Below are 11,950 nucleotides of genomic sequence, written 5' to 3'. Positions count from 1 at the left end.
TTTTCCAAAATGGCCTTATCAAGATTTTTTGAAGATGTCTTCTAAGAATAAAAAGGTCAAATTGATGAAACAAAGTGTGACAAAGCTTTCTATGCATGTTTTAATTTGCTTTTGAATAATGGGACATTAGTAAACACAAGTTTCCACAACTTTACACAGTAGAGGTGTTATGCAGCCAACAAACATTACATACAAAAAAAGTTATTTAAATAAGTTGATAAAACTTCCCTTCGTCATCGCCTAACATTTTGCATGATCACTATTAGGCTACCGACTTCACTCCAGAAACAGACCAGTGCACTGACCCACTTTTTTTCACTTGGAAAACTCTAAATCAGTCTACGTTCTACCTTATTAGGGATTTCTTTTTAAAAAATACTGGAAGGCAGGTCATCATTAGAAAAAAACAAAACATATAGTCGATCTGTGAACCACGCTTCCCAATCTTCACTTGTCTTTCTTGCTCTCTGAGCTTTGCTCCTGAGTGGCTGCGTCAGACTCCGCCTCCTCTTGCCGGGGGTTCTGCTGCTCCTCTTCCTTCAAACCACGACTCTTGTTCAGCTTCTTAGACTTCTGGAAGCGCTCATTGAGATCAAACTCTCTGATGATGTTCTCCTAACAATGAGAAAAAATATTAGTGGGGGTAAATTTGTAGCTACGTTACTACTGTGGTTTTCAAACCTCATTGAAAGTCCAAGAAATAGCTCTGCCTTTGCTGTCTACTGCTGGACGCCTCATAACTTCCTTCCCACCTTGGAATAACACCAGTGAAGGAAGCTGCTTGGACAGAGGCGACGTGCTCACTTTGTACCTGGTCAAGAAGATCCATGGATGGAATGGTTGCTCACCATTTGCCGTAAACAGTTGGCATGAACAAAATTACTGGCACACGTCCATAATATCAAAAAGAAGAGGAAATGTGCTGTTTCAAAACTACCTCTGTGATACTTCCCCATAACGTCCAATATCCACCTTCCCAAACCTCAGCCCAGCACAGTTGTACCTGCAGATACAGATCACGCAAACCTCTCAAAGCCATACACTTGGCACATTCAAGTCATGTTATGGATGCGTATATTTGCGCAGAAGGGGATCTTAGCACCTCTGCATTTTATTTTCTAATTCTGATCAAAGTGAGTGACAAATCATCTCTTACTTGAGCGAAAGGTCAGCATAGACTGGAGCGAAGGACTGGCAGTCAGATGACCAGTTGGCGTAGAATTCAACAATCCAGGTGACGCGGCTGTCTTTTTGCAGCTCCTCCTGAAAGAAAACAAGAAACATTATATTCTCCGAAGATAGAACAGAAGTGATCCTTAACATTTGCAGAACTCTCAATGTGATGCATCTTAATCAACTCACATCAATGGTCTTGTCACTGAAGTACTTGATGTACTCGGGGCCCATGTATAGAGGAGGCTTGCATGTCATGACAAATGCTGGGGAGAAAGGACAGACCGTTACTATGACTTTTTTTTTTTTTTTAATTAAGCTTATAGTCAAGTATAGGGAAATATATTTTTCATTTTCATCTTATTTCTTTAATTCCCTAAAATATATCTACACATGCCTCATAATTGCAGATGCACAATGATTCAAGGAGACTATTAAAAATGGTTGTGATGAAGCCACTGACCGACACACAATGCGAGGTAGAGGATGCCGAGGCGAATGTCCAGCCGGAAAAAGAGGATGACGTTTGCCACTTTGCTGAACAGGAACAGGTTGCCAATGTGCTGCTCCAAGGTGACTGCAGGTAGGGGAAAAGACAGGTGGGAGAAAAAAAAACAGTGCATTCAAGGTCAGAGGGGCACCTTGAAGGGTAATGTTTACACAACAATGGGCTGGTTTGTTTGTAGTGGAGTGCTTCCTGCTTGTGGCAAGACTTGTGTGGAGGTGACATAGTCACACATTAGATCACACGTTGGTTAAACAGTTACAAAAAAAAAGGACACAATTGTCCTGTTAGAGCAAAGTCTACATTTCAGCATGCAATTGTTCTATTAAAGGTAAATACTGTTGCTAATATGGGATTTCATCTACCCCTTATAAATTCTAATGAGTATGCTAACTCCCCCAAAAATTAAAACTGTTTTAGAGGAGTACATTTGACAATTTTTATCATTTCATTCATTTTTACATTACGCACAGCACTTTGTATGCAGCTGCTGTTGTTTTTAAAGTTGAGTTGTTAATATCAGCCAAAACATAAGCGCTTGATCAAACATTCTTCCTTCACAAAGATTACAATCCTTAGTTGTTAGCTGTTTCTAATATTTGCACCATTTTGTGTGACCATCACATTTCATTACGCAGTCTCTTATTTACTCAACTGCAGAGTGTACCAGTCATTGATTAGTTTGTGGTGGCGTAGAACTACACTGCATTCTCCTTCCAAAATATTAGAGCACCTTTCAGTGGGAAATAAAAACTTCAATTCAGTTGTTCTGCTTACAGTTTTACTTCATTACTGAAAAGCATTAAGTTTAAAATGCTTAATGTACATGTAAAATAAGCCTAACATCACCTTATCTCAAAAAACTGATTTCAACTATCACCAAAATTCACATGCACATCTCTACTCATGTTCACTTCAACCTCTGAAAATAAATCAACACAGTTTTGTGCATTTTAAGGGCATTAATGTTTTTCCTCCCCATAGAGTTCACAATAGTGAAAATGCTTAAAGTCACTTGATGGCATAAACTAAGACCAATCTCTACCTCAACCCACATCAATATCTAGAAATATCAAAATGATCGTTCGCAAAATATTGGCGTGATTGTTTTGATATTTCCAGAGGTTGAAGCGTGTATTGATGGAGATGTGCATGTGAATTTTGGTGGCTAGTTCAATCTGTTTGACAAACTGCCATTGCATACATTCGTATTAGATGCACCTAATGAATTGTTTGACAAATCAGTGAGCTGGCGTGTGTGCAGGGGGCGGGTGGGTTGCACTTACTTGCTCTTCTGTTTTTCATCATCACTATGGCACTGAGGAACATGAGAATCTCCACTTCTCTCTATATATGAAAGGGGGCAAACAAGAATGTACGCGAACCCCTTGGAAAGTAACAAGACGCCTCGATATTAATTTAGCTGCGTTACTCGACCCGACCCGACCCGGCCCGGCCCGGCCCGGCCCGGCCCGGCCGGGTGGCGCTCACCCAATCGAAGTCGCACGAGTTGCCGTCCTCACGCTGCGTCGCCAGGTGCTCGCACAAGCCGGGAGTTTTTCGGACAACCAAGAAGGCGATCGTCATGAAGAAGGAGGTGATGTAATAGGGTTTCAGCAGCCATTTGTAAATCTGAGGCAGGTGGTACAAAAAAGCGCAGACTCCGGTGATTAAACCCATTTCGACCAAAGGGAGCTATCCAGCTGACGGGCGAAAGTCAACTGAAGGAAGTGACGTAGTATTGCGTCCGCATTGTCCCGCGCATGCGCGGAGAAAAACGAATACGCGTGTTCTGGGCTTTGTGGCATACCGTAGTTTGGGCGCGTAATACAAAATGTAAACAGAAGAAAAGATGGAGGACACCGAAGCAGCAACGGAAAAGATGTCAAATGAAAACTGTTCTGCAGAACGCCGCACAGATGAATCCACGGGGGAGGTTTCGTCACAAGCTGTAAAATCAAAAGAGGCTTGTGAACCATCCAAAAATGACGAAACTACAGGCAACAGGTTAAAGCTGTACAATAAAGTCATTGAGAAAAGCCTCGAAAAGTTCATGGACTTCACCAGGTGAGCTATTATTATTTGATTTGATTTGATTTGAATAACACATTGGGATTAATACAGCGCTCTGGTTTTGGATTTCTTTCTGATAAATAGACACAATGTGTAATCTGCAGTGGTGTGGCCAATGTCGAGCCAAACTCTCGCTCTGAGCTGACTAAACTATCAGATACACTGACTAGTGACCTTGAAACTAAATTCTCTTTGGTCTAGGCCTCAACGATTATGGAAAATAATCTAGTTGCGATTGTTTTCCTAATAAACGACAAACGATCTGTTGTGCATTATAGAATACGGAGGTAAAGACAAATGAAGCATTGATTAATTTAAATTTTATCTACTACAATTACACTTATTAACTTATTTAATGTTTTTGTCGTGCAGTTTGGGAAGTGTTCGCAGGGACATCATTCTGCCACATAGGTGTGGTGTAAACATAAATGTATATTATACTGCAAAGGCATATACTCAAGTATAGATTACAACAGTAATGAAAACAAATTAGTAGCTCTTCAACTTCCTACAGATCTCTTTGTTTCATTAAACCCGATGTCAACGTAGACTGCACCTTTTATTAATCACTCTCTCAGTTAATCATATAGCCGGATAAATAAATAAAACATGTGTGTGTGAAATTAAATATTACCCAAGGTAGTAACATCACACACGCCAAAGCTCCAGTAGGAAATGATATAATCATTTATTGCGTTATCACTCAGCTCCATCTTATCATTAAACATATGTTCGACTATCTTTTGGTTAGAAACATACGGGCAAATTCATCCACATGACAACTTTGCACTGATGCATTTTTATTTGTCGTATCTCAAAAAGCCGCACACTATTGTCTGTACATGTTGTGTGTTTAAACCGCAGCCTAGCGATTACAAAATCGCGCTTTCTTAAATCGCGTTTGTATTGCAAATGCAAGTAATCGGTCAGCCTTAACATATACACATTTTTTTTATTTGAACGATGCAAAAGGTATCTGTGTCCTTTGTCTAACCTCCCTCCGTCCTCCGTCATCGTCCTCCTCTGTGCATAGGTACTCGCTGGGGAGAAAAACAAAAAAGAATTGGAGGCATCAACTTTAATGAGGCTGCATGTTTACTCAACTCTGCAAGTAGCCCATCTTATTGTGCGCTGCTTAGATGTCCCATCAAAAAAAGAAAAAGGGCTCATTACTGGTGACAGACAATACAAGTATTAGTGGGTATTGAAACCTTGACTTTTTAAAGCCACAGTAAATGGTCAAACCGATTATTGGTCTAAGCATGATTATGCAAATTAGGGTGGCACACACAAGCCTTGTCTTTTAGGATGAATTCTGATTTATTATCTTATCCGACAGTGATTTTGCGTTTGTGCTCAACTTGTATGAACATTCCCACTCATTTACTAGTAAATGAGGCCCAAGGAGCCTAACTGCCCATGAGCAACGAGTGAAAACTGCTCGACTCGAAAGACAGGAGGTGTACACGTTCCTGGACAATGCTTGTTGAGTAGCTGCAGCTACAGACAACCTCCAGACACCAAATTTGTAAGAGAGAATTCTAAAATTGTTATTTGTTATTTCAGTGTAACATTATTAATAATTAAGACCAAGCCTCAAAACACCAAATAAATCATTATTTTATGTTTTAGTCACAACGGCAGCCATGACATCACAAAATACTTAAACTCCTGCCTTTGCGATTATAAAATCGTCCTTTCTCAAATCGCAATTATATTGCAGATGCAAGTAATCGTTCAGCCCGAATTTGATATATGAAATGGTAATAATTTATTCACGACATGGTATCCAGAATCACAGAAGTTCTGACAGTGGCCGATGTAACTTAAAGTCATTGTCCCTATTTCTATAACCGATCAATTTTTGCATTTGTCCTCACATGGTCAGAGGCCTGACCCTCAATGATGTCACCGTCCTTTGATGAACTGGTTCGAGCAAAATTTGAGACAGCCAATTTCCATTAGCAAACTGCACACATGAAAGCATTTAATAGTCAGCATCTATGTTAAGTATTAAGTATTTTATTTGAATGTTTGAAGTTTTTGTCATGTTATTTGATAAATGTCTCCATTTTTGTATATGGGTGGTTTTTAAAATTGAGACGTGAGGCGGATTAATTCAGGCGAGTGACAACATATAAATATGTAACATGAATAATGCTGAATTATTCAGTTGTAATGAGCAGTGCATATTTTCATACCCTTTGGATTTATTATTATACCACATGTATCTTTTATTTTAAAACAGTTCAGAGAGGTTTTCCAGCATTTTCCAACAGTTCTACAAGATGAACCGGCAGAAGATGGGAAACATTCATAAGCAGTTTGTAGACGAGTTGCAAAGAGCTATAAAGGTAAGTAATACATCATGTAAAAAGCACAAATATAAACCCTATAGATACTCATATACTTCTAGAAATTGCATCGTATTGGGAATACTGCATGAGTGGATGGACCTGGGTGGAATTGAAAAGAGAAAAGCACTCTCTCAGCCTTGTGGAAATGAAGTGAACAAATAAACATGTACATTTTGGTAGAAATGCACTCATGATGCATTCATATAATCCTTATAAACATACTTTGTACATATATTGAAAGTAATTCTATCTTAACCAGAATATGAGAGGATGGACGCGGATGGAATTCAAATGAGATATGATATTAATTTTCTGGAATACAACCTATTTGTCGTTTTTTTATGAACACTTGGGATGTTATTGTGTTTTGATGTTTGACATGATAATAACCACTGTTAGTACTGAAGAATATCACGCGGGTGAATTTGTGGTTCGAATCGATGAGCTTTCATGGTAAGGTGGGCGAATTCAGTGACACTGTGCCTAGTCGTATTCATGCTGTTTTACGTTGAACATTTTATTTTTTTGATGTATTGTTTGTAGACATATTTACCTGAGTGTTTCTTTCCCTGAAAAGGGTGATCTCGGCAAACTGAATGAAGAAGCAAGATTGGGGTGCAAACTCAATGAACTGGACAAACTGGAAAGTGATGCTAAAAACAATCCAGACCCTGCATGGTTGGTATACAAGAATAGAGACTCAAACTGCCATTTTCTCCTTTTCTTGCGATATTGGACTCATTCAAATTTTTTCTAAGTCAGAATTTTTGTGTTAGTCGCGCCATTGCCTTATTGCTTGGTACAATGTCTACGTTGACCATAAACTATTATTTATCCAACAGTGTTGTTAAAATTTGAATAATTGTGCACCTCTTTTCTTAGGCGCCCTTCTGGGATTCCGGAACAAGACTTCAGCAGCTTTGTAATTCCCTTCTATCAAAAGCAGGAGGCTTATTTGCGACGGGAGCTCAAAAAGATTCGAGCTGAGAATACTGTCCTTGCACAAAAGGTTCAGGAGGGCAGGGAGAAGATTGCTCAAACCGAACATCTGATTTCTACAGCTGTTGCAGAGTGGGAGGTGAGAAACAAATGTGGCAAATTGTTTAATATGGCTGGTTGGATCAGTGATGATCTCTCAAGGCACACGAGCATACCATAGCACCCAGGTTGGGAATCACTGCCTTCATGTGCAGTCAGGGTTCGATGGTAACAGTGTTCAGGGCCAACGAGATGTCTGTGTCGGGCCACACGAAGTTCAGCTGGCCAAACCGAGACATTAATAATTTCATACATAAATCCGATGAAATTAATGAATGTCTTGAACAAGATAAGAAGCCCAGAAAAAAAACGTGCTTTGCAGCATTCACAGTCAGGTACTCTTACTAGATCTGTTTTAATTTTTATGAGGGAGAGTGTGGACTTCTTTTTTTTTTTTTTTTCAGGAAAACGCTTGTAGGTTGAAGTAAGCATAAATAACGATGGAAACTTACATATTGGTGATGATTGATCACAGTTTTCGAAATATTGTATTTATTTTTCATTAATATGTGGGTGGTGTACATCAGCAATTCCTTTCCAGGTCTTATTAAAAATAGAACTATCATACATTTTTTACTTGTGTTTTACATGTATCTCTAGTTTTATTTACAATTTTTGTGTGTTTATGTGTGTATTTCTGTATCTGCAGGCATCAGCCACTGAAATCGAAAGCCTGGCATCTTCATTGTGCCCTGCAGATGTGTTTGATGTGTGAGCTTCAAAATAATTGTCTGACTGTACTTATATAACTGTATATATTTTTCTTTATGTATATTGCTTAATAAAATAAAACCGAGGCAAAGCATGTGGTTTTGTGGTTTCTGAATACAGTAATACCTCGCCACTTCGTGCTTCACTTTGTGGAGTCAGTGTTTTGTGGAACAACAACAAAATGCAGCCAAATTGTGGTAAAACGGGTTGCTCCGAAGATATGAACGAAGTCTGAGGCTTTGAAACACCGACAGGCACTAATGAGGCGCATGATTGGTTCCCGGCTGCAAGATTGACCAATGAGAGCACAAGTGGCTTTATCCCGTGAGCTGATTGGCTGCGCATCTACCCTTGTTTTTTCTGCCAGTGCACATATATACAATAAACGAGGGGCACTTTTAAATGTCATATTTGGAAACTCATAAAGTTTTTCAAATGTGTTCAGTTCGTCAGAGTCGAGTCGGATAAGCAAATAGTAAACAGTTGTCTAAAAACACCTTAAAACATGTCGATTGGGGGGCGTAATAGAGGCTTGACCCAAAAATAAACATTTAAATAATAATAATTTTTTTTTTTAAAGTCCACCTTTATTTCACGGTTTTTCACTTTTCGCGAGCTGTACCGTTCCAATTAACCGCGAAAAATATGGCACATAATCGCATGCGCACACTGACCAGGTATTACGGTTATGCTGCCACTTTACTCATGGCATTACATGAGAACGTCACAGAGAGATAATATTTCAATGGGAAACATCACCGTTTCCTATAAACGCGTTCACTCGTAACCCATACATCGCGATAATTTTAATATTGACAAGAATGACGGAAATGTTTTCCACTTTATTTGGGCAAAATGAAACTCAGGGACCACCTGGTTCGTCTTCCCTGGGATTCGGACCCGGGAAACCTCCGCCGCCTCTCCCGCAAAATCAAGTCTCCGTGGCGGGGCAGATGCCACCACAGCTCGGGGATGAGGGGCCTCCTCTGCGCAAGTCTGGAGCCATGAATGAACCTTTCTACTTATTACGAGAACTACCTGGTACTGCATCATTATACGAGCTTTGCCTGATTGAAATGTGTGCTCTGCGTGTGGCAAGGCGATGAAAATAACCGACGTGTTAACAAAAGTAGTTTGTAAACAATGGTAACGCAGCTAACGTCAGGCAAACTCATCACGTTTTGCGACCAAATGCCACATAAACGCCACATTGGCAACCCATTTAAGACTACATTTCTCATGTGTGTATTCAACCTTTCAACAAAAAACTTTGTGTCGCCAAACGCTAATAATGTTTACAATTGATCATGTACAAAACAACTTGTACACACTGTAATTAACTTCTGCATGTTAATCTGGACCACTTGTGTTTAGTTGGGAACGAGTTAACTGGGAATAGTAACCTCATCACGCACTACAACCTGGAACACGCCTACAACAAATTCTGTGGGAAGAAGGTGAAGGAGAAGCTCAGCAACTTTCTACCAGAGTTACCAGGTGGGCAATAATCGCGTGATGCTAACACGATGAACCACAAGTTAAGGATGTTCAGTTTTCAATACATTATCCTCTATTCTTCCTATTAGGTTTTAGATTAAAAACATGTATTTTACTGTAAAACACTGCCACACTGGTGACATGATTCTATCAGATACAACCAAAAAATGTGTGGTATTGTTTCACTTTGATGCTTCACAGTAATTTTGTTGTCTTAATCAGCATACTCTGCAACCCTTTATTTCAATCCGTAGAGGATCTCCAACCAGGCTCATGTATGGATGGAGTATTCATTATAAATCCAATAAGACATCAATAAACTATGCATCTTGTAAAGTTATTGGTTCCATTTTAAAATGTACTCTACTACGCAGAATATCAAATTCAATTTATGTTGCACCATCATGACAGAAATGTTGGTACCATCTGCAAAGTGGAATCAAAGTTGAATGTACTATTGTCTTTTTAATTTGCACATTCCTTAAAGAATTCAAGCTGCAAGCTAATGATGGTCATATAAGAGCAGCTGCTTTGTGTCGCGATTTACATATGGTCCGATTTGTCAATGAATTGCGACGACTATTGATGAATAGTCCATAAGAAAACGTGTCATCTGTGGTAGCCCTGTTGAATGCTAACATTTCTGTTTTCCTATTTGTCACAGGTATGATCGACTGTCCAGGGAATCAAGATGGGAGCTCACTGCGATCTCTGATCGATAAGCCTCCGGTGTCTGGAAACTCCTTCAGTCCGCTCACCGGAGCTTTGCTAACAGGCTTCAGACTACACACTGGGCCGGTAAGATCAAGTACAATGATCTCTTGAGGCAGTCTTATTGGGACACAACTCCCATAAGTCAACTGATTAGTCAGGGTTTGGGGTCAACTTCACACTTCCCATTTGAGTCATAGTGGATCTTCCCATGTATTTTCTGTTTTGCTAATCCAGTTTGTGTGTTCTCACGGTGCTTGCGTGAGTTTTTGTCCAAGGAACTCGGGCTTCCCCCTAAATTCTAAAAATGTGCATGTGAGGTTCATTGAAAACTCTAAATTACCCTTAGGGATGAATGTGTGTATGATGGTTGTTTGTCAACAGGCTAGCGACCAGTGCGTGTGTCATAATGCTTTAAAAAAAAAAAAAAAAAAAAAAAAAGCTAATCACAGTGCATGTGGATCTGTGTTTTTCCCTCTGTTCCAGCTCCCAGAACAGTACCGACTGATGCACATACAGCCTCCAAAGAAGAAGAGCAAGCACAAGCACAAACACCATCGCCCGCAGGATCCATTACCACAAGGTAGGACAACCACCACTCACACACATCAGCGTTTTTAACATTCCTTCTCATCCGGAACCTTATCTACACAGCGGAAACGCCGTCAGACACCGACCCCAAGAAGAAGAAGAAAAAGAGGGACGATGATCCAGATCGCAAGAAGAAGAAGAAAGATAAGAAAAAGAAGAAGGTAAGGAACAAGATCACAAACATAAAGACACTTCTAATGTATGGCGTATTTTTCAGACCATACGGCGTACTAAAAATTAATTTTCTCAATATTTGGACAGTGCGCCTTGTAATCTGGTATACCTTGTGAATAGATGTGGGCTTTTCATTCTCATTTGCATCTAATCGCTGACAGGCGTCTATTGTCAACATCCCAGAGCTAGAACTGCTTCTTGTTTCCTTGTCTAAGAATCATGGGAAATGTAGTCCAACTAAGCTAATCCTGCGGTCATACCGAACGCAAACTGAGCGTTTCTGGCAGCCGGGTTCCAATGTTACAATCTCGCATCAGGGTGAGGTAATTTAAAATTTAAATTAATTGTATTAAATGTTATCTCCATGAGTTGGGGCTTCTGTGCCACACAGTACTCCTGTAAAATCCCATAAATAACAATACAATACAATACAATTTTATTTATATGCACCCATTTTTAATACGCCCCCCCCACCTCCCCCAAAATCACCTTAAATGCAATTTTTTTTCCTGTGTACTTGTGCACAATACTGTGCCCCCGATTTGCTGGTGCCCTTCATTATCAGAGTTACTGATATGAATGTTTCAAACATATCAATAAAGTGTAAGAATACACGATAACTATTGGACAGATTATTTATTGGGCCCATATTACGTTACATCAGGCTGATAGTCAAAGCTGCCTCAAATACTCTGATGTTGGTGTGTCTGGTTACTGTCACTTTATGAGTCCAAGCTTGTGCTGCATGACATAGGAGGTAATACCTTTCGATGTAAACCGTGAGCCATTTTTTGAACATAGCTTCAGTTTTTGCCTGAGGGGTTTATTTGAACCAGGGCTCTAGGCTGTGCCTGCATGTTCCAATGTGACAACTGATAAAAATTATCAGGTCTATACATTGAACCAGCTGAAATTTGCTGGGTTTATTATAGATACTGATTCTTTAGAAAAATATTTTTGCACGCACACGCACCACATAAAATTGTATCTTACACTTATGGTACTAACAACCAAGTAAATCATAAAGCAAACATGACATTGCAGTCAGAGTTCCCTTTAACAATATATTGTATGAGAAAGAATTGTAAAAATGTCATTATGATGTTATAATCAAGACAAA

General features: G+C 39.5%; 3 protein-coding genes across 3 annotated transcripts in view; 2 read left to right on the top strand and 1 right to left on the bottom strand.

Moving 5' to 3' along the window:
• Nucleotides 1-75: 75 nt before the first annotated feature.
• tmx2a (thioredoxin-related transmembrane protein 2a) lies at nt 76-3,431 on the bottom strand. Its single transcript, XM_088292962.1, has 8 exons — nt 3,170-3,431; nt 2,965-3,025; nt 1,637-1,750; nt 1,363-1,439; nt 1,157-1,263; nt 938-1,003; nt 682-811; nt 76-615 (listed from the first exon to the last, which is right to left on the bottom strand). The coding sequence occupies exons 1-8, from the start codon at nt 3,356-3,358 to the stop codon at nt 448-450; spliced, it is 912 nt and encodes a 303-aa protein (XP_088149088.1). The 5' UTR covers nt 3,359-3,431; the 3' UTR covers nt 76-447.
• On the top strand, nt 3,130-7,948 carry pmf1 (polyamine modulated factor 1). The gene is made up of 5 exons (XM_088292963.1): nt 3,130-3,745; nt 6,000-6,105; nt 6,686-6,786; nt 6,991-7,186; nt 7,796-7,948. The coding sequence occupies exons 1-5, from the start codon at nt 3,531-3,533 to the stop codon at nt 7,859-7,861; spliced, it is 684 nt and encodes a 227-aa protein (XP_088149089.1). The 5' UTR covers nt 3,130-3,530; the 3' UTR covers nt 7,862-7,948.
• A 596-nt stretch (nt 7,949-8,544) lies between these two features.
• The window catches only part of med19a (mediator complex subunit 19a), a 4,249-nt gene continuing 843 nt past the window's right edge, over nt 8,545-11,950 (top strand). Inside the window, exons 1-5 of the mRNA XM_088293057.1 lie at nt 8,545-8,898; nt 9,232-9,354; nt 10,019-10,152; nt 10,552-10,648; nt 10,720-10,817. Coding sequence (XP_088149183.1) covers nt 8,679-8,898; nt 9,232-9,354; nt 10,019-10,152; nt 10,552-10,648; nt 10,720-10,817 — 672 coding nt within the window. The 5' untranslated portion in view covers nt 8,545-8,678. The remainder of the gene's footprint in view (nt 8,899-9,231; nt 9,355-10,018; nt 10,153-10,551; nt 10,649-10,719; nt 10,818-11,950) is intronic.

Source organism: Idiotropiscis lumnitzeri, chromosome 4 (genome assembly GCF_059441095.1).
Source record: "Idiotropiscis lumnitzeri isolate Australia: NSW breed Sydney's pygmy pipehorse chromosome 4, RoL_Ilum_1.0, whole genome shotgun sequence".
Taxonomy (NCBI): domain Eukaryota; kingdom Metazoa; phylum Chordata; class Actinopteri; order Syngnathiformes; family Syngnathidae; genus Idiotropiscis; species Idiotropiscis lumnitzeri.
The sequence above is the reverse complement of the archived record's forward strand: the minus strand, read 5'-3'. Positions and strand labels throughout refer to the sequence as shown.

Excerpts from the sequence above, each read along its gene's own strand:
- tmx2a (XM_088292962.1), bottom strand. The coding sequence starts at position 3,358 with ATGGGTTTAATCACCGGAGTCTGCGCTTTTTTGTACCACCTGCCTCAG. Across the intron at positions 1,751-2,964 it reads GATGAAAAACAGAAGAGCAA|TCACCTTGGAGCAGCACATT; the intron begins GTAAGTGCAACC and ends CCCTACCTGCAG. Across the intron at positions 812-937 it reads TATGGGGAAGTATCACAGAG|GTACAAAGTGAGCACGTCGC; the intron begins GTAGTTTTGAAA and ends CTTCTTGACCAG.
- pmf1 (XM_088292963.1), top strand. The coding sequence starts at position 3,531 with ATGGAGGACACCGAAGCAGCAACGGAAAAGATGTCAAATGAAAACTGT. Across the intron at positions 3,746-5,999 it reads AAGTTCATGGACTTCACCAG|TTCAGAGAGGTTTTCCAGCA; the intron begins GTGAGCTATTAT and ends ATTTTAAAACAG. Across the intron at positions 6,787-6,990 it reads AACAATCCAGACCCTGCATG|GCGCCCTTCTGGGATTCCGG; the intron begins GTTGGTATACAA and ends CTCTTTTCTTAG.